The sequence below is a fragment of the Antedon mediterranea genome, chromosome 4, assembly GCF_964355755.1.
Source record: "Antedon mediterranea chromosome 4, ecAntMedi1.1, whole genome shotgun sequence".
Lineage (NCBI taxonomy): Eukaryota > Metazoa > Echinodermata > Crinoidea > Comatulida > Antedonidae > Antedon > Antedon mediterranea.
Genome location: NC_092673.1, coordinates 11,051,993 through 11,071,601, shown reverse-complemented (window position 1 = coordinate 11,071,601; position 19,609 = coordinate 11,051,993). Strand labels below are relative to the sequence as shown.

The window sequence follows — 19,609 nt, the reverse complement described above, 5'->3', positions numbered from 1 at the left end:
AACCAGGGAATATTTTTGCTAGTATCGCATCGGTAGCGGGACGATTCGGCCCTGGGACGATTCAGCCCGGATCTATTTGGCCCACTTAAATTTATCGGCTTTGATATGCATTTCATAAGCATAAAATAAGCTTTTTTCCCCAAACTTTATTTTCAGAGAGACTATGGGGTAGTACTACAAGGGATAAAGATGAAATAAAGTTGCAAAATTGGGTGATTCGATTTGAATGTCTACTGCATTAGTGTAGGCCTGGCCCCAACCTTTTTAAGTTAGGTCTAGGCTAAGCCTAGAGAGTTTGGCATATAATTAGTTACAGTACCATACCTGTCAACCATTCCTGATTTAATTTGGATTGTCCCGTTTTCTGTCATTAAAAGTAGAAAATGTTGATTGTTTGGGGAAGAAAGCATTTTTCTATCAGTCTCAATGATGTTTCGCACTGCGAATTGTTGACAAAACGTAACGCTCGACTTCCGCTCAACTTCCAGAGTGTACTGTAATGGACTCCATGCAAGTGAGAATTAACCACATGTTTCTCGCACTCCTTGTTTGCATACGTCAATAAATAGAATTTGGAAACAATAACTCCAGTATTAAAATTGGTAAACATAGCCCAATGGTATACATAGCATGGTCCTTTAGATAACATATCAAGTCTACTTAGTACAGTCACTATGTAAGAAAAACTAGCTCCGGCTCGATATTTGTGCCAAATAGATTTTATTGGCTAACTTTGTTATTCTTGAGTTCCTGAATTAAAAAAAGTTAGGTGCCATTTTTTTCAACCACTCCTTCGGCCGCCATTTTGTATTTCAAAATGGCAGACATTCCACACTGAATTTTGTCATCCATGGTATCATCGGAAAGTGAATGTAATAACCCATTACATCCATATAAAAAAATGCATAGTTACATAGTTATTTAACAATAAAACAAGTCACATGACCAATAAAGGTCAAAAGGTCAACATTTTAATTTTCTCAAATACTTTACTGTTTGGTATCGTAGGATAGCTTTTTTTTATTCTGAATACAGTTTTACTAATATCTATTCGATTTTCCTTTGTTTATTGTCATAATTTTCCAATTATGTAAATAATTTGTTTTTAAATGTACAATGAAAAAGGTCTCCTTTATAAGATAAATACGGTTTTTCTTATTGGTTTTACAATTCATTCAAATGTTGGTAACATTTATCTGCTTATAATAACAATTTCAGTGTGTGAAAATACTTTAGTATAAGTTAAGTTCAACTATCAAGATCTACAGACTTGTTTAAAAGGCATCTGAAATCATAATTATTCCAACAAATTTACGAGTGCTAGCGGTTCTGGCGTTGCACCTTAGAACTGATCTTTTTGGAAAGATTTTGGCGCATTATAAATACGAATTGATATACTCGGTTTTCGCATTGCAAGTAAAAAATAAGATCAAACAACCATTGCTTTGCAGGTAAATTAGTTGCGACGCAAAAATGTTGTTTGATCTTGGAGGTAAAGTCATTGATTTTAGTACCTTTTGTTCGAGCAAGTTCATACAACTACTACAGCAGAAACCTAACATTGTAAAGTAATCTAGATTTGTCTTATCTGCTAGTTAATGTAGTTTTATTTATAACTATATCCAGTGCAGTGGTGTCTATGTTGTTTTTTCAAACATGGTTTTCTACCAATAGCATGGTTGCATGTTGTAAGCCTATATATATATATATATATATATATATAAAGTAAATCGAAAATTGTTGCTTATATAAATTAATTTATGTACACAATCTTATATTATACGATACGATAAAACTTTATTGTCACAACGGCAAAATACAGCTATGAGATATGGGTCCTTAAGTACACTCGAGTTGTATACATATAACATAAAAAACAGGGAACTGTAAAAGAAACATGAGTAATAGCGGACTAGTGTTTGAAATCTCTATTATACAACCTGATAGCTGATGGAATATCAATAAATTTTATTCAGTTTGGTCAATAACAGGAGGTACAAAATCATTAGAGTAAAGTGAAAAAAGGAGGGACAACAGTGAACAGCCCTGAGGAGCACCATTATTGCAAGGCTAACAACCAGAAACCGAATCATTGAATATGACCGACTGACTGCTTTAGAAAATCAGCTACCTACAAGTTCAGCACAGGATCAACATCCATCAACATCAGCATATTTGTGTGACCAGAGGCAGGATAGAAAACAGCTCATCTATACTGTGTATAATTAGTCGAATAATCTTCCAACGTTTTAGATGATAACATAATTTATTGAATATACAATTAAATCGGTGACATACTCATAAGAATACAAATACGAACAACAAATGGATAAAAATGGGATCATGCCCGAGAACGATAAAATAATAATAATAATACTTAAAAATGCACTAATGACTGAAAAGCCGATTCCTTCCATCCCCTACCGGGGAAGTCACACTTCACTCTTAAAAAAACCACTGCATTTTTTATAAATATAACTGAGAAATGCAGTAAATTAAAAAAATTTAAAATACTAATTTTTAAAAAGATAACTGAAATCGTTACATACACATTTGTAAGGTGTCTGTAGTTAAGTTTTAAAAGATTTCTTTTTTTCTCAAGTTAATTTGAATATTGATTAAGTCAAGGGCGTACGTCTCTTAGGGTTGCCACACGTAGGCCTATCAAACAAGTTCACATGAATTAAAAGTATTAATATGGCGCGCAATTTACGTCTTTTTTATTTAATAAACTTAATAGTAGGCCTATCATTTATATAATAATTAATGTCTAACGTAAAAAAAAATTTAAAATAAAAGAAATTACCTTTATATAGCTACCGAATATCAGTTTTTGGTGAAATAAAGACCACATCATGGAGTCAGTTTGTGATTTAAAAAAACAAAGATTAGTAAATTATAAGCTGTGTCTATTTTGTCAGACTAAACGTAAAGCTAATGATAAGTTAAGAGAAGCAAGCGAGCAAGGTTTAAGAACTGTAAAGGACGCAGCTGAAAAGAGATGTCAGCTCGGTGATGATGACGATATTACGAACAAAGTTTCACTATGTTTTACAACATAAGACATTATGGCATAAACAGTGTTATTGCCATTTCACTGATCAAGACAGAATGAAACGATTAGAAAATAAGAGAAGACGATACGAGCTAGACGCATCATCCAAACCCACTTCAAGTTTTCTCAATACAACAGATAGGCTCTCAAGACGTTCTAATATGCCGGTTGTTGACTGGGAAAAATGTATATTGATTCTAAAGACCGTCTTTGTTCTTTTAAGACATTTGGCCTAAGTAGTCGTATACTCGAAGCTGCTCCTTTTGATTATAATTTTTCTGTTAGAGTAGCAGATGTAAATGACCTAATAGCATCTGAAGGAAAATACCATTTAGTGTGTTTGAAAGCATTTGATAGATCTACAGAGAAAATTAAAAAGATTGCGAGAAAAGAGATATTGCATTTGTTTGGCTTTGCAATAAACATGAAAAGGCAGCTAGAATAGGATTATTTTTTAAGTTGATTGATGTATGGAATCGGTATGTTGAATTAGCTAATAATTTGTGCATAGATATCCCACAGTCATATTTGAGCAGAAGGGCAACATTTAAAGAGAAGCTTGTTTCTCAACTGAATACTGAATCCATCAGATCGCCAAACATTACTCATTCCCATCCATTATATAGATTCCAACGTACCAACCAGAGCAAGAAGATGTGTTTCTATCTCTTGTACATGTTGCATTAAAGATCCGTGGCGATATTATTTCGAAACCTGGTCACAAAGGATTGGCAGTTAGTGAGAAAGATGAAGCCGAGTGCATACCTGATAGTTTGTATATGTTTCTGCGATTAGTATATGGAGGCCAAGACCATTTAAATGAAGATTGTTCTGAAATGAAATATGAGGATCAAACACGACGTATGGTTATGAGCAATGCACATGATTTGGTTTATGGAATAAGCAAAGGAAAGAAGTGGACACCAAAACATATTGGATTGACAAGTACATTGCACCAAGCAACTAGGTCAAAGGATCTTGGTAACTTATTCCATCAAGCGGGACACTGCCCTTGCCAACTATACTTTGCGGTCAATGGATTGTACTACAGGAGCAGTTGTACCACAGAACTTTGATCCAGATTAATTCATACACTTAACGGCCGATAATATTGATAAATTAGGCGAATCACTTGACGGTTAGAACACATTCTATGCCACGCAGCTAGCAGCTTCTCAAAGATCCACTGTAAAATAACCGGCCTTAGTTGAAAATTTTAGTTCCAGATATTCTTACTGAGTTGTTCTCAACAAAGATTGTCGAAAGTAAAACCAAACCATTTTTCCGTCAGCCAGTAAATGCTAATTAGTTTAATGGCAAAAGTGCAAATCTTGAATGCGAGAAGCAAGCGAAAGCAACTGATCTTGCGTTTAATCAACAGAATTCAACAACCGATCACAGAAAAACTTCCGTTGGGCACATGCCCATGATACTAGCTCCTGCTCATGAATTTGATCTTTAAATACAGTTGTAAGGAGGTGTATGTCAATATTGGATCATTTGGGACAAAACTACACTGTCATTACCGTTGATCAAGCACTTTAGTGTAAACTAATGGAGTTAAAATGGAATGTTCCTGAATACATGTTAAAATTAATTCCACGCCTGGGAGGTCTCCACATATTTATGAACTTTTTAAAAGTTATTGGAAAGCACATGAAAGGGTGTGGGTCGAATGAGTCATGGATTGAAAGTGGAATTATAGGTGCATGTGCAGCCGAGCTTGTGTTGTCTGGAAAAGGGTATAAGAAAGTGATGTGAGTCCACAAGCTATCTATTCAAGCATTGTGGGGAATATTAATCCCAGCGTTTTCCGAAAAGTTGGCAGAAATCAACAGTGATCTTCATGAAAGTATAAGTTCCATTCAAAAAGAAAGTGATAAAATCAACACTTTAGTAGCGATGATCAAAGGCGATACATACCAGAACATTCTATACTAGTACATAGAAGATGAATGCGAGAAGAACGTTAACTTTTTGGTGGTGTTAGAAATAGTACCAATCCTACTCAGAGCTCAGAGAGAAGGAAACTGGAACTTACACATACTTTTTCCGATACGATCACTATAATTACGCCGGTTGGGGTCCTGTTTATATAGCTAAAATGAACCAGCTTCCAGATGAAATCAAAGAAGAATTTTCAAAAAGAAATTTTGTTGTCAAGTGTTCAACAAAGTCTTTTAGCAAAGTAGATCCAGACCATGCTCAAGAATGGCTAAATGGTACGGGAAAGCGATCAGGAGGAATCGTAGGAAGACAAAAACTATATTTGCTTTGATGAGATGGAGCCTTTCATTCAATCTCAGGTCGCATTTAGCAGTAAATACGCACGAATTGTATGGTCTGATTCAACAGATATCCTACAAAACATAGCAACCAAATACCTGGTAAGCACAGAGATTCAAGAATCCTTACTACAAGCAACCAAATTGGGTCAGCAACAGACTTTAGCATTCGTTGAAGATCGACTGCCATCTGAAGCAGAGCGAAAGACTTCATTTAATGATCCAATAAAAAGAAACAAAGCCCTGACATTTAAAAGCCTGTATGATGTTCCCAAGAATGCCAATGACAAAGAAAAGACGGTTACAAAGACACATCAAAATGTTTTGTTGCGGCTAATCACAGCATACTGTCGTGTATTAGGACATGGGTAATTGGTCTACGTGCATTGATATTGTATGTAGGAAAGTATAATAGGCTATTGACAATAAATGCCTAGTGCACTTGGAATCCACACCTGACTGAGTTGTGTATGTAATACATGTGTACTGTTGTTTAGTGTCCTTTGGCCACGAGGATGGCTGTTAAAGACCACTATATGCCGATGTTTGAGCAGTATAATGAAGCCGAGAATTTGGAGCGTGTTGAGATTTATGTGGAGACGATTGGACTAGGCCTACATGGAGAGCCGGATGTAGATGATGCAGGTGGTACTGTTGGAGCTAGAGTGGCAGCCATTTTCCTGACGTGATAGGTCGTAAGTACTACGGTATTTTGAGGGATTTGGTTAGCCCAAAGGCGCCCAAAGATATTCCATATGATGAATTAAAGTCCACACTTAAAAGACATTTTACTAAGCCAATAATTACCATTGCCGAAAGGCATAAGTTTATTCAGCGTAATCAACGTCCTGATGAAAAGTCTTCTGAATACATAGTTGCTCTGAAACATTTAAGTTTGAATTGCAATTTTGGCGAGAAGCTGGACGAGCAACTACGTGATAGGTTCATAAGCGGGATGAGGGACCAAAATACGTCATTAAAATTAATGGAAAAGGCGGGTGTGGCTGAGTTGAGTTTTAATGAAGCAGTAGAAGTTGCTTTCGCGAGAGAAAGTGCTAAGAATGAGTCCAAGTATCTGAGAGAGTCTGCTATAAATACAGAGGTGTATACAATACCCAGTATAAATATATATTTCAATCAATCAACATACTCTAGCGGTTGAAAACATGGAAGCGGCGAGCGTAGAAATAAGCGTAAAAGTAATAACAATAAACATAAAAAGGGGAATAAAGAACGTAAGATGTGTAACCGGTGTGGAAGAAAATCACATGATCAACACAATTGTTGGTTTAAAGATAAGAAGTGTAACGTGTGTCAAAAGGTCACAAGGTGTACGTACGGTAGAGATTAATGATAGCGATAGTGATATTGAAACTACATTACCTTTGCCTATTTTTACAACAAATAAATCATCATATGCTATTTGTGTTAACATGAATGTGGATGACCAGAACAGTTTCAGTTTGAATTGGACACTGGTTCTGCAGTAACTTTGATATCTGAACAGGCTTATAAAGAACATTTTAAGCATAAACGTTTGCAAGAGAATTCTCGAACATTTACTAGTTTTACGGGGGAGATTGTAAAACCCCTTGGTAAAATTAGTGTTTTTAAACACTTAAAAGTGTCATTATTTATTCATGTATGTTGTTGCTAATACTAGGCATGCTCTTTTAGGGCAAGACTGGTTAAATGTTATTAAGTTAAATTGGCAAGAATGTTTTGATAATACTGTAATTATGTAATAATAAATTGGAATGTAGGGATAAGCATGAGGGTCTGTTTAAAGGGGAACTGGGACTTTTAAAGCATATTAAAGCTGATGTTTTACTTTAGGGAGATGCCAGGCCCCCTATGCCTTAAGGTCTGACGTTGATACTGAGTTAGATAAATTGGTCAACATTGGAGTCCTGACACCAGTGACGCATAGTCAGTGGGATAGTAACCGTTCGGAAAAAGGATGAGTCTGTTAGATTATGAGATTATAAGCCCACAATTAATCTGGTGCTACAATCTGTAAATATTCTAAAGAAGATACATAGACATAAAGATTTTTTCCAAATATAAAGAGAAGGATGGCCAACTTGCAGTTTAAAGTACAACAATTTATGGATAAAGCAAGTAACAGATCTTATCACTGAATACATGGTAATACACTGGGAGATCAACACTGAATTTGGATGAATGCTGACGAAGGACCACATGGGTATATGCGCCAAGGGGTGCATCTTTCAGTGTGCAAACATCATACTTAACTGAATTTGTTTTATAATTTGTTTTTTTTAATTTATTAATTTCACAACTTCACAAAAGTGACCAAACAATGACAAAAATGAAAGCACTCAGAAACTGAGTGAAGTACTTGGCAAAATATATCCACTGATAGGGAGCATGTTGAATGATACATTTTTTTTTTAGGTATTAGCCTTACATGGTTCAAATCCTGCTGGGGTTTATACTTTTTTTAAAATAATTTTTAATACAAACAAACTCCGTCATTGCAACAATGACCTTTCTAAAATCAAGATTGACCAGGAGTTGGGGAGTGTCTTAAGCTGTGCCGATTTGCGGCGCCCCTGCCTTAACCCATGGAGTAAGCTTAACCGCTCGACCAGTGGACTAATATTTTGGTCCATATCAAAGAATATGTCCATGTTAAAAGAAGACAGAATGTGTGCTACTTAATATATCATACAGAAGATAAGCTTTTGTGACATGACTAATATATCAATTTTCCTGAAAAGCAATAGGCATGTTCTGTAAATATATACATGGAGAAATGGTATATACCTATGTACAGAATGAAATAAGGAAGGACATACGCTGGTACTAAAAAACTAATTTTCAACTAACAATAGATAAATTTGAATAACAATAGAACAGCAACGTGAAAAACAAACGCGTGAATTTGAAAAGAAATAGGGTTTTTAAACTACTCGTATAAAAAATCATGTACATTAAATCAAATTATATTTGACAATTACAAATCACAATTTATAACTCTTGCCTCCTGTACAAATATGATGTTTTTTTGACAAGTAGTTCTCGAGAGAATGCAATTTCAGTACACTTGTTACTTTAAAACTGCTCGCCGGCTTTTGAAAATTGTCTCCTATCTTTTAACACTAGCCGGTCTGAAAATAATATCATTTTTGTTATTTGTGAAGTTATTAATAAACCAATTTTGTTGATTTTCAATAGGCATGGTCTGAAGGTATATACCTATCTACATCCAAAAAATCAGAACGATAACTTGAAAACTGTAGGCGCTATCGTGCTAACAAACATACAAACAAACAAAGTGAATACTATACTTGGCAAAATTCTTTTTGCCAAGTAAAAAACAAAAAACAATCCATTCATTAATATACATAAATCGATTGCTGCATTAAATTGAAGCCCATGACTTGGCAGTATATGCTATTAGAGTGGTGCAATAGTGATTGTGCAATCATCTAAGTTTGTCCAAAGTGTTGATTTAAAGGTTTGTAGTGATGATGCTTGTTTAAATGCATTCTGGAAGTACATTCCGTGCTCTTACAGTACGCGGAAAAAAAAGAATATTTGTATTTGTCTATTGAATATCTCGCATTTGACAAGTTAAAATTATTGGAGTTTCGTAACACTCTTGTATGAATATTACTTGTGTTAGTGGTTGTGGTAGTATTATGGCTGTTTTTCCATGCCATGTTTTGTATAGATAAGATTGTCTGGCAACAAATCTTCTATGTTGAAGAAGTGGCCATTTTAATGCTACTATTTCTGTCATAATTTTTTGTCACATATCTGGCTGCTTCGTTTTGAATTGATTGTATTTTATTAATTTGTTTTAGTTGATATGGATCCCATACTGTCTGCGCATATTCTTGTGTTGGCCGAACAAATATTACATGTTCCATACATTAGTCACCCTAAATGGTCTGCATTTAGGCACAAATGTATATCTAGCTGCTCATTTGCCAGTCATAATAACCTTCAATCAACCAATATGAAGTAAAGTAATGCAAAGTGAAACTCCCAGATGTCACTAGACTGTTTCCAAATTTGGCAAGTACACTTAACCGTCTAGCCGATGATGATCTTAAAGGCTCTTTTCTGAACAAATTCCAACTAGGTGCATTGCTGTTTAGTGATTGCTGAATGCCATAGAGGACTAGCATACTTCAGTAAGGGCTTGATGTAAAGACAAGATCACCATATCGTTTTAAAATATATAACATAAACAAACGACGAGAGGAGGATATAATTTCATTAACTTGATAATCCCATTTCATGTTCTTTTGTAATAAGACACCCAGTCTTAACAACAGGCTTTTCTTCTAGAACATTGTCACCAATTGTTAACGGCACAAAATTGGGTTCATTCCTCATAAAATGAACATGCATTACATTGCATTTAGCAGGGTTAGGTTGCATGTCCTCATTTCTATAAAAGCGGAAATCTTCATCTTTTCCTAGACTATAGGCATTATGTCGTTTGCGAATTAATTTCTGTATACAGTACCGACATGAAACCATGGCTTGTTATCCTCTTAAATGTGATACTACGATAGGGAAGCAATTTATAAAATTTGTCTGAAAAATATCACCCAACTCAACGGCAGCCTTTTCAGGATCAGATTCCGAAAAAGTATTACTCCAATCAAACTGAGTAATTATTTGACCAAACACACGTACGGAAGAATCTTTAATTGGACGACGTATATTTTTTTTAGGTTTAACGCAATTCTTAACTCGATTAACCTTAGGTTTCTCTTGAAACACGCAAGGGTGAGAGTTTAACTGGAGTCTGATAAACATCTGGCGTACTAAGAACAACTTTATCAAGACAAGACCTACCAAGAGTGGAAAAGTTAACAACCTGTTTAAAATCTGTGTTAAGTAAGAGGATTAAGGTCAAAGTCATTGAAATCACCCATAATGCAGAATGAGGCATTATCCCTGGAGCTATGGATTTCGTTGATTTTAGAGCATAAGTAATCCATGAGTTCATGATGTTTGTTACATTTAGGGGGGAAATAGGTCACACATACAAAGATTGAATGGCAATTAGACAAATTTACTTCAATCCACAAACATTCAAGACCATTAGGAGAACAGATAGAATTCTCAACAAAGGTAAACTTTCACTAAGGTACAGGGCCACGCCACCCCCTTTACTACCTCTATCATTTCCCACAACATCAGAACATTCCAACGAAAATCCAGAATGAAACCAAGTTTCTGTCACCGCCGCAATATCCACTTTATACGTATTAAAAAATACCTCGAGTTCATTCATTTTATTGCAAAGAGAACATGCATTAGCTAAAAAAGAGACTTGGATGTTCAATACGCATTGATTTATAAGGAATTGGGACTAATCACCTAGGTTTTCGCAATACGCTAATTCTAGATCCACCACCCTTTCCAAATTTAACTGACATTTTTTTTCCGCATATGCCGCCCAGCACGGCGCCCTCTTCTTCTTCGAACATATGCAATGACTTTAGTATTAAAATATCAGTAGTTGTTATATGAATGTTTCAAACTCAACATATCTCTCTTATTATAAATAATTATCAGGTAGGCTATAATAACTGTATAAGCAACAACAAATCTAAGTTTAGTACAATATCCAAAATCAACAATGGCCAGCTACCAGAAGCCTTCTTCCACTGTGCAAGAATAAGAACAAATGCCACCTTGAAACAATAACAACGCCTAGCAAAAAATCTAAATTTACCAACAAAATAGAGAAATAACACGAAACGAAGCACATACAATTAACATTAATATGCTAGGCACGATTGTACATTGGGAGCTCCAGGTTCAGATATAGCATCTACGGTATGCTTTCATATTTGCAGCTGCTGGTCATGGCCAAAATGCCAAAAGTGGAAGGCTAATATCTATTACTGGAAATGCTGAAAAACAAATTTAAAGATACATAGGGTTTCCTCTATTGTGATCATGTCTGAAAACTGATTCTTCACCATTATAACATGTTGTGTGATATCCATTCTTTTGGAATATCTTGTATTGTACTGTATGTGGAAATTTGTCGTTCAGGAATATTGGCCATGGTCAATTGTTCTATACTGTGTCTCTGGAGACAAAATGGTACATCTTGTGTCATCATTATATGATACATAGCTGCATCCACTAAGAGCCTTTGAATATACAGCTCTCTTTAAAGTAGGTTATGCACATACGGTATTCAAAACCTCAACCCACCATTATGTCCACTATAACCCAGAAAGGGTTGTAGTGGATGGTTGTGATGAGCAGCTAGATATACATTTTCTCGGCAAAAACTATCTTTGATTTGTCCAGTTATCGCATGATACCTACATGCATAAATCCAGACCAGTTAGGGTGAAGTAGTGTTTAAAGTCCCCAGTGTATCAGGTAACCATCCTTTCAGTCACATAAGATATGTTGCTTTAAATTACTTTACTTGCTTTATCCATAATGTATTTGATTGGAATATTCTTAACTAAAGTTGGCCATGCTTCTCTTTAGGATTTGGAAAATATCTTAAAATGTCTACGTCTAAGAAACTTTTTAAGAATATTTTAATTTTAGGTTCTTCACGCGAATGATATAGGTGCAGTACATCGCTGATATCTTCTTGTGTACCTGGGGTCATAATCATTGTGGTTCCCATATATTATCACCAACATATTGACTTATTCTCGTCATCACTTTCCAACTGTATTTCAAAAGCTGAATTTGCTTAGCAAAATCATAATCATAGTAGCTCATCAATCAGCAAAAATATATAGCTTATGGTAGCCATTGAGTGAAATTCAAAAAATGTTTACAGTATTTAGATTTCTTGACACTCATAACATAATAATAATAAACTTTGCCACCAAAATCACTTCCATGCACGATGAAGATGCTGAGGTACGAAAACAAATCTGTAAATTTTATGGCAGCCATTTTTTAAAACAAAATGGCGGGCATAAGATGAACTTTAAAATACTGTATTTGGATTTGTTGACCTTAATTAAAAACATATACTTTTCCACCAAAATCATGTTCATATGATGTAGAAGCTGAGATATGAGGAAAAATCGGTAAATTATAAGGCGACCATTTTGAAAAAAACAAGATGGCGGCCATTGAGTGAACTTCAAAATGCTGTATTTAGATACCTTGACCCTCAAAACTAAAGATTTTATATAGCCGAAGGCTAGATTGCAAAGAACAATGTTCAAAAAGTGAGCCTCCATGGAGAGGGAACCAACAAGATGGCGGCTGCAATCAACCAATCAGATATGCCCTATGCAGTACGCACTGCTATACACCTGTCTGCGTGAGAAAGATAATCATTGCAGCGTGTTAATCGTATAACGCAAACGCATTCAATATGATCCTCGTATACAAAAAATGCTAGATTACCAAGAAATTATTATTATTAATTCCATTGCGATTAACAATATATTTAATTTTATAAAACCTTTAGTGTGCTTTGGCAAGAATATGTGTTGTAATTTATGTGGTCTTAATGTATTATATTAGATTATTATTTTTTATATTAAATAATGTTTTTGAACACATTTACGACCGCCATCTTGTTGGTTCCCCCTACTGTTGGAATCACTTTTCAGTGTGGAGTACGCCCTTTGGCTTTACCTCACTGCTTAAAACATACTTTGCCACCAAAATCTTGTTATTTTTAATCTATTTAAAATAAATGGTTAATTTGTGTTATGCAGCAGAAACAAACCCGAAGTGTGACCTCAGGAAAACATTGAAACTCTCAAAGGTTCTTTTGAAGCTACAAACTGGAATGTGTTTGTAAATAGTTAAATAATTAAGCAACAGAGGCAATATCAAGTTTATATTGATTTCTGTGTCAAGTCTGTTATCAAGGAGAGGAGGCAAATCAAAGTGTACCCAAATAAAAACCTTGGCTTAATGGTTCATAACAGCCAACAAAAGATAGTCAAATTAAAAAAATACTGGAGCTCAGTGTATTAATTTGATAACAGAAAATATATTTTTGCTCCACTGAATAAGTTCATTGATATGAGTTTGTATTGCATCGTTATCATTTATATATGAAACTTCAGGAATTGTCCAATCATTAACAAATTTCAATCTTTGTTCAGTATCAATAACAGAATCATTGACCATAATTTGGAATAAAGTAGGTTCACATTAAGTACCACATGAAGTTGATTTCCATTCAGAAAGCAAACTAAATTACCCTTTGGCGTCTATTAGTGAGAAAATCACACACCCATGGCATAATCTCTCTTCTTATTCCTATATTAATCATCTTTTGTACAATAACAGTATGATCAATAAGGTCAAAAGCTTTACTATAATCTGTAGTAACAATTCTGGCTTTCATCCCGGGTTTATCTAGATTAGAATACAAATTATGAGTTAAATCAATTAAATAATGAGTAGTTGATATTTGTTTTCTATTCCCAAACTGTTTCTAATATCAAATTTTGTCTTTACAATCTTGTAGCAACTTTACTTGTATAACACCAAAATTAATTGATGGGAGACCATAATACATCCCCATAATAAATTCTGTTACTATCAACATTTTCAAGTATTGATGATTTGATATACTGTATGCAGATATGTGGTTGCCCTTATAATGTACAATAAGATTGTTATCATTGAGATTACGAGAACATTCCAACTTTTCTTCCAAGCTATTCCCTTTCGTAAAAGCTGTTAATGACATTATAGCAACTTTAGTCAGTCACCTTATTTGGTTAAATAACAAGTTTACCTCAAAATATGGGCACAATTTTATATAGTTCTACAAAGTTATATATATTTTTTTTAAATGCTTGGCATTTTTCATAGCTGCAAGATGGTTTCTGTTATGAAAATCCCCTTACTTTACAGTGTACAGTACCTGATTGAAATGCTTTTGTTATTCTTATTCTTGTAATTCTATGCATTTGGTGTTAAATTTTATTATAATTATTAATAAGTTCAAAATATTTTTAATTATGCATGTGGGATATGAGTGGGATATTTCATTATTGATGCTCTCATTTACTTGAAAACTAATATATATTTATTTAAGGTTGAGCTTGCAACAGGCGAATTTCCCTACAAGAATTGTAATAATGACTTTGAGGTACTAGCAAGGGTTCTTTCAGAAGATCCACCAAAGTTACCACCAAACAGAGGATTTTCTTGTGATTTTCATTCCTTTGTGCAATGCTGGTGAGATTTATATTTTGTTATACAATACAAATATGAGAATTTTCTACATTTTAACAAATATATGCAGTACAGTAAAACTTCCTTTAAAACACCACATTAAGGGAACTGTTTCGAGAAACTAGGTGTATTAAGGGGACATCTAGTTGTTGAATAGGGGACTTGTTGTCCAATAATCCTTACACAAACAATTAAGCTCCAAAACTAGGCTCGACCTACTGTGGCGTACTTGACATCTTGTACTTATTCTTTGTTATTATTTCTGGTCGATTTAAATCTTATTTGCGTTTTAAATGAATATTAAATGTACATACATATATTTTCTTTGTAATGTATCTTCTACTACCATATTAATATTTATTTTCAGAATTATTTCTCTTCACAATAAACACTTACTTTTTCTTTGTACCTACCATATTTATTTTTGAATTAGTATTTCCTTTGTGGATTTCTACCGTTGATGGATATCCCTCCCAATACCCTAATTGTACTAATCTTAAGCCGGATATTGTTTGTGTTGTGTCCCCTTTGAGCCGAATATGGCCCAAGCTCACATTTATAAATCTGAGAAGTATGACCATCTAATTAATGATCTCCAATCTAAAGGTTTCACTTACTAGTCCATTATTTTGCATTGAGATCACCAGAGGACTGATCATAAAGGAAGACATGTTTATTTAAAATAAACAAAGCCAAAAATAAGTTGGTACTGAAAACTAGTTACATAATAATGGAATGCAAGATACCTCCAACTTGGGAGTTGACTTTGTATTGTTGATCAGTTTAGGTTGGCCTTGTGCAATTGTTTCCAGTTCTGTTTTGGTTTGCTCTTATAGTTTAATACTGTTGTAAATTTTACGTTAGAGTGTTTATTGATGTTTTTATTTTGTTTTGCATGTTTTTTAAAATTTCATTCATTGGACTTGATAATGACCCCATGATGGAGTCGAAATGTCGTTCTTTTTTAAGCGTTATTTTTATATTATTTTTATATTATGAAAAAATATAACCACCTTTTAACATGTTTTATTACAGCTTGACTAAGGACTGTACAAAACGGCCCAAGTACAAGACCTTAATTGTAAGTGTGACATTATTTCTAAACAGGGCTATTTAAAAAAAAAAGGAAGTGATGAGAAAATGAATTTTGATTAAAATAAATGTGTGAAGGCCTATCAAAATGACATTTAAAAATGCAATATATACAAATTAGAGGGAATAATTTCGCCAGTTTAGCATAGCAAAAAGCTATACAAAACAACCTTATTGCTACACTTTTCTAAAATTGTGTAGCAAAAGATAACAAAACTACTGTATGTTTCTCGACTAAAAATGAAATTTTTCAATGAATTAGATAAAAAAAAGCAATTGTGATAAAGTTTTAGAAATTTTAAGGCACAATACAATTAATTTGACCAATCCAAAAAGACTTTTTTGATTCGTCGCTTGTCATTGGCCGAAATACTTTTTTTGCACATGTCCTTGCATCGATGATGCATTTATGATCCGAACATTGTTCTGTCATCAAAAATTAAATTAGAATCTCTAGTTATCTCTCTGTATTTCAGATACTATTGTTGCACTCCTTTTTCTTGCAATAATATAATGAACTTGCTTCTTGTAGGAACATGGTTTTTTTAAACGCTATGAACTAGCACACGTAGATGTAGCATCATGGTTTGCCTCAGTGAAGGCGAGAATGCATCAAGCTCAGCAAATGACTCGATCACATCACTATGTTAATCTATTTATGTAAATATTGATGAACATTGATTAGGTAGGTTTAGTTAGAACCACTTAAGATGACTTGAGGGTAATTTTTGTTTATAAAATGGTATCTCTAATTTTTGTTTTTAAAAGGATAATGAAATTGTCCGAAGAAATGTGCAAAATGTATTAGATTATTAATAAACAACTCTGTGTATTTCTCTTTTTTCTTGCAAATGTGCTTATATTTTAAGTTTAATACAATACTCTACTTGCCATTTTTTAAAAGTTTTTTTTATCCCTTAGACATCATAACTGATCATGGGTTTAATATTCAAATTATTGTAAGTATAAGTCAAATAAAAATCATCTGAGAAATTTAACTGAAACAGAAATAAAGAAGGAAGTTTCTTCTAAAAATACAATATAACTATGCTTTCTATTTATTACTTTCTTTTCTACCTCACTGGTTGGATAATAAATATCTGTAATGCATATTTTGTAAATTAATAATCATAATTCAGTGTTCACTATTTATTTTTAATCCTTTTACAGCGTAACAAGTTATACTCACAGTATTTGAAGGAAACATTTAGCTATAATAAATGTTTTTTACTTTTTGCCTCCTTTTTAGATATTAAACCATCATGAATTACTTAAAAGTAAAAAATGTTATCGTAATAATATATCCATATTATTGATATTGCATATGTGTTTAGTGGTTTGCATTTGTTGATGTAATCATATTTAAAATGCATGCCAAAACTTGTTTGTATTCAACAAATGTTTTCAGTACAATCTATCAAGAATATCTTTTTTTTATAAGATAATCAAAAACATAGGAATGTAGACATGGTACTTGTTTCAGTTTATTTCTGAATGAAATTGATTTTATTATTAATGACATTTGTTTAAGGGCATTCGTTATTTATAAATTTGAAGTGGTGACATTCACATTCGAAATAACAAATTCAGTACCAGAAAATATGTGGGTATGCAGTTGCTATAGTTCTACCAAGTCATGTTTTGAGAAAGATTTGAGAATGTTTAAGTCAAAGTTAAGTGAGATTTGCAATGTTTATGAGCTGGAAAAATTGACTGCTCTATTTTAACAAAGCGAAACCGTGTTAAAAATAGAGCAGTAAATTTCCATTCATTTCATTATTTGTTTTATAACACACCTACCTTTATTCAATTATATCTATCGTAAATCATTGACGAATGCTAGGCCAGGAAGCTAAAAAAAAAGGCAGTGTTACAAATTTAGACACAGAGTAGAACAGTTATATATCAATATATTGATTTCACCATGCAAACCTTAAAACAATCAATGTGAATCAAAATGTAGGCCTACCTTTTATTCAATTTGATTCAAATGATAGAAATCTCCGTATTTAGATGCATGAAATAATGAATATTTTATATTTTTGCTATGGTACAAATAATTTTATGATGTGAAAGATTTTCACAAAGTGAAACTTCTTTGTACAATCACACTCATAAATATCAATTATTTGTAAACTAATACATATTTCAAGTAGTATAACATTTTATCAAGATCAATATAGAAGAGCATCATTAATAATTGCAATTACATACATACACTACAGTACTACTTGCCCCACAGTTAAATGTTCATTATTATGTTTTGAAGTTCAAAATTTGAGTTCACTAAGAACACAATTTTCACATGTACACATAATTGTTACCTAAGTACAAATGCGTGAAAGAGTTGTGTTACATTGATGTAACAATTTGTTATCTATGTATTGCATGTACCATTCTTGCTTTACATTACACTGCAACACAACGTTTTAATTGATTGGGTAATTACTATAGTTATGTTATTGTTATTGTAATGTTAAGTGTATTATAGATGCTTTTTGTTGTAAATATGTTCTATGACACAGGCCTAAGAAGTTTACTTTACCTAATGTAAAGATGCATTCAAATATGTATTTGTTCAATTTAAAATTAAGTTAAGTGTGCAAGAAAATAGAAGATAGTTAATGTATAGTTAGTATAGAGTATAAAACTGGGCTGGATCCCTAAGTGATTTATTTGAGTAATGTGCAGTAATTTACTTCAAACATGTTAAGTACCACGTTTTAATTGTGTACATGGTTATCATGATATAAATGTGAAGAGAATCTGGACTCTTATTTTGAAGAAACAACTGGAATGTCATTAATGATTATGATCTGTATATATTTTTTAGATTAACCCAATTATGTGATAATGAACTAAAATGTCTATAATATTATTTTGTATAAACATATATCTTGATCCAGGAATGCTTTATGTATCTGGTTTTACATTCATATTAGTAGCAAGTATTTATATCTTGACAGTTTTAAAATTACTAAATTACTTTCTATTAACTCATAAATCTGTCTATGAAAAAAATTGAAATAGAGAAATCAATTATTGTCCATGTCCATAATATACCGGTAATTATGTTTAATAAATAATGTTTAGATTGGGAAATACTTGTGTGTGAACATGCAGCTTTTTATTTTAATTAGATAACCCAGCTTTGTAAAAAATATGTTATCGCACAATTCATTATGTATTAAATTTGGTTAAATTTGATGTACATTGTGAAAACAGTTACTGTTTATATGTTTTTGATTATCAAATAACAATAATAATAAATGGCAGGTGGTATAATGTTACCTGAAGATTCCCAGAGGCAGTGTTAATAAAGGAATACAAAAAAGCGTTTTACTATGTGTCACCACTTGATAATGTTCACCCACCCACTTTTTGAAGTACGACTAAAGTCCGGTTTAAGAATACTGGCGCAAGTTTTTCAATTCAAAATCTCATTCTTATTTTCTGTCAATTGTTTACTTCACAATCAGTGAAATCAAAAGAGTTTTCCACATAAAAGTTTAACACAAAAACATCAAAGTGCACACAATATCCTCAAATTGCATTTGGAAATTTTTAGCCAATTTTATTTTTATACTATTATTTGAATTTGTTGCTATTGTATCAAAAGTATTTCCAAATGAAAAAATAGCCTCAAATCGCGGTAATGGTAATGTTTTAAGTCCACTTTGAGCATTTCAATAACACTTCTTCTACAGTACTTCAAGTGAACACCCCCATATACCTTGTTAATTTATTGTGATTTAATTAAATCAATCCAAATGATCAGGGCTGATAATAGGGAGTTTTCGCAATCTTACGAATACGATAACGAACACGTCACACACACATATTCGTTTTTCGTAAGCCAGTAAAAATCTGTTTCGCATGACAACGAAATATTGAGGGCGCCATCCCTTCTATTTATCAAAATTGACCTGGCCTTTTAGTAAATTACTTTAGTAAATTACTTTCAATAAAAGTATAATTATATTATAATCAA

General features: G+C 33.0%; 1 protein-coding gene across 1 annotated transcript in view; it reads left to right on the top strand.

The window, feature by feature from the left end:
- LOC140046645 (dual specificity mitogen-activated protein kinase kinase 7-like) overlaps window positions 1–16,535 on the top strand; it is an 80,960-nt gene extending 64,425 nt beyond the window's left edge. The window contains exons 10-12 of the mRNA XM_072091349.1: window positions 14,387–14,529; window positions 15,562–15,607; window positions 16,151–16,535. Coding sequence (XP_071947450.1) covers window positions 14,387–14,529; window positions 15,562–15,607; window positions 16,151–16,282 — 321 coding nt within the window. The 3' untranslated portion in view covers window positions 16,283–16,535. The remainder of the gene's footprint in view (window positions 1–14,386; window positions 14,530–15,561; window positions 15,608–16,150) is intronic.
- The last annotated feature ends 3,074 nt before the right edge of the window (window positions 16,536–19,609 follow it).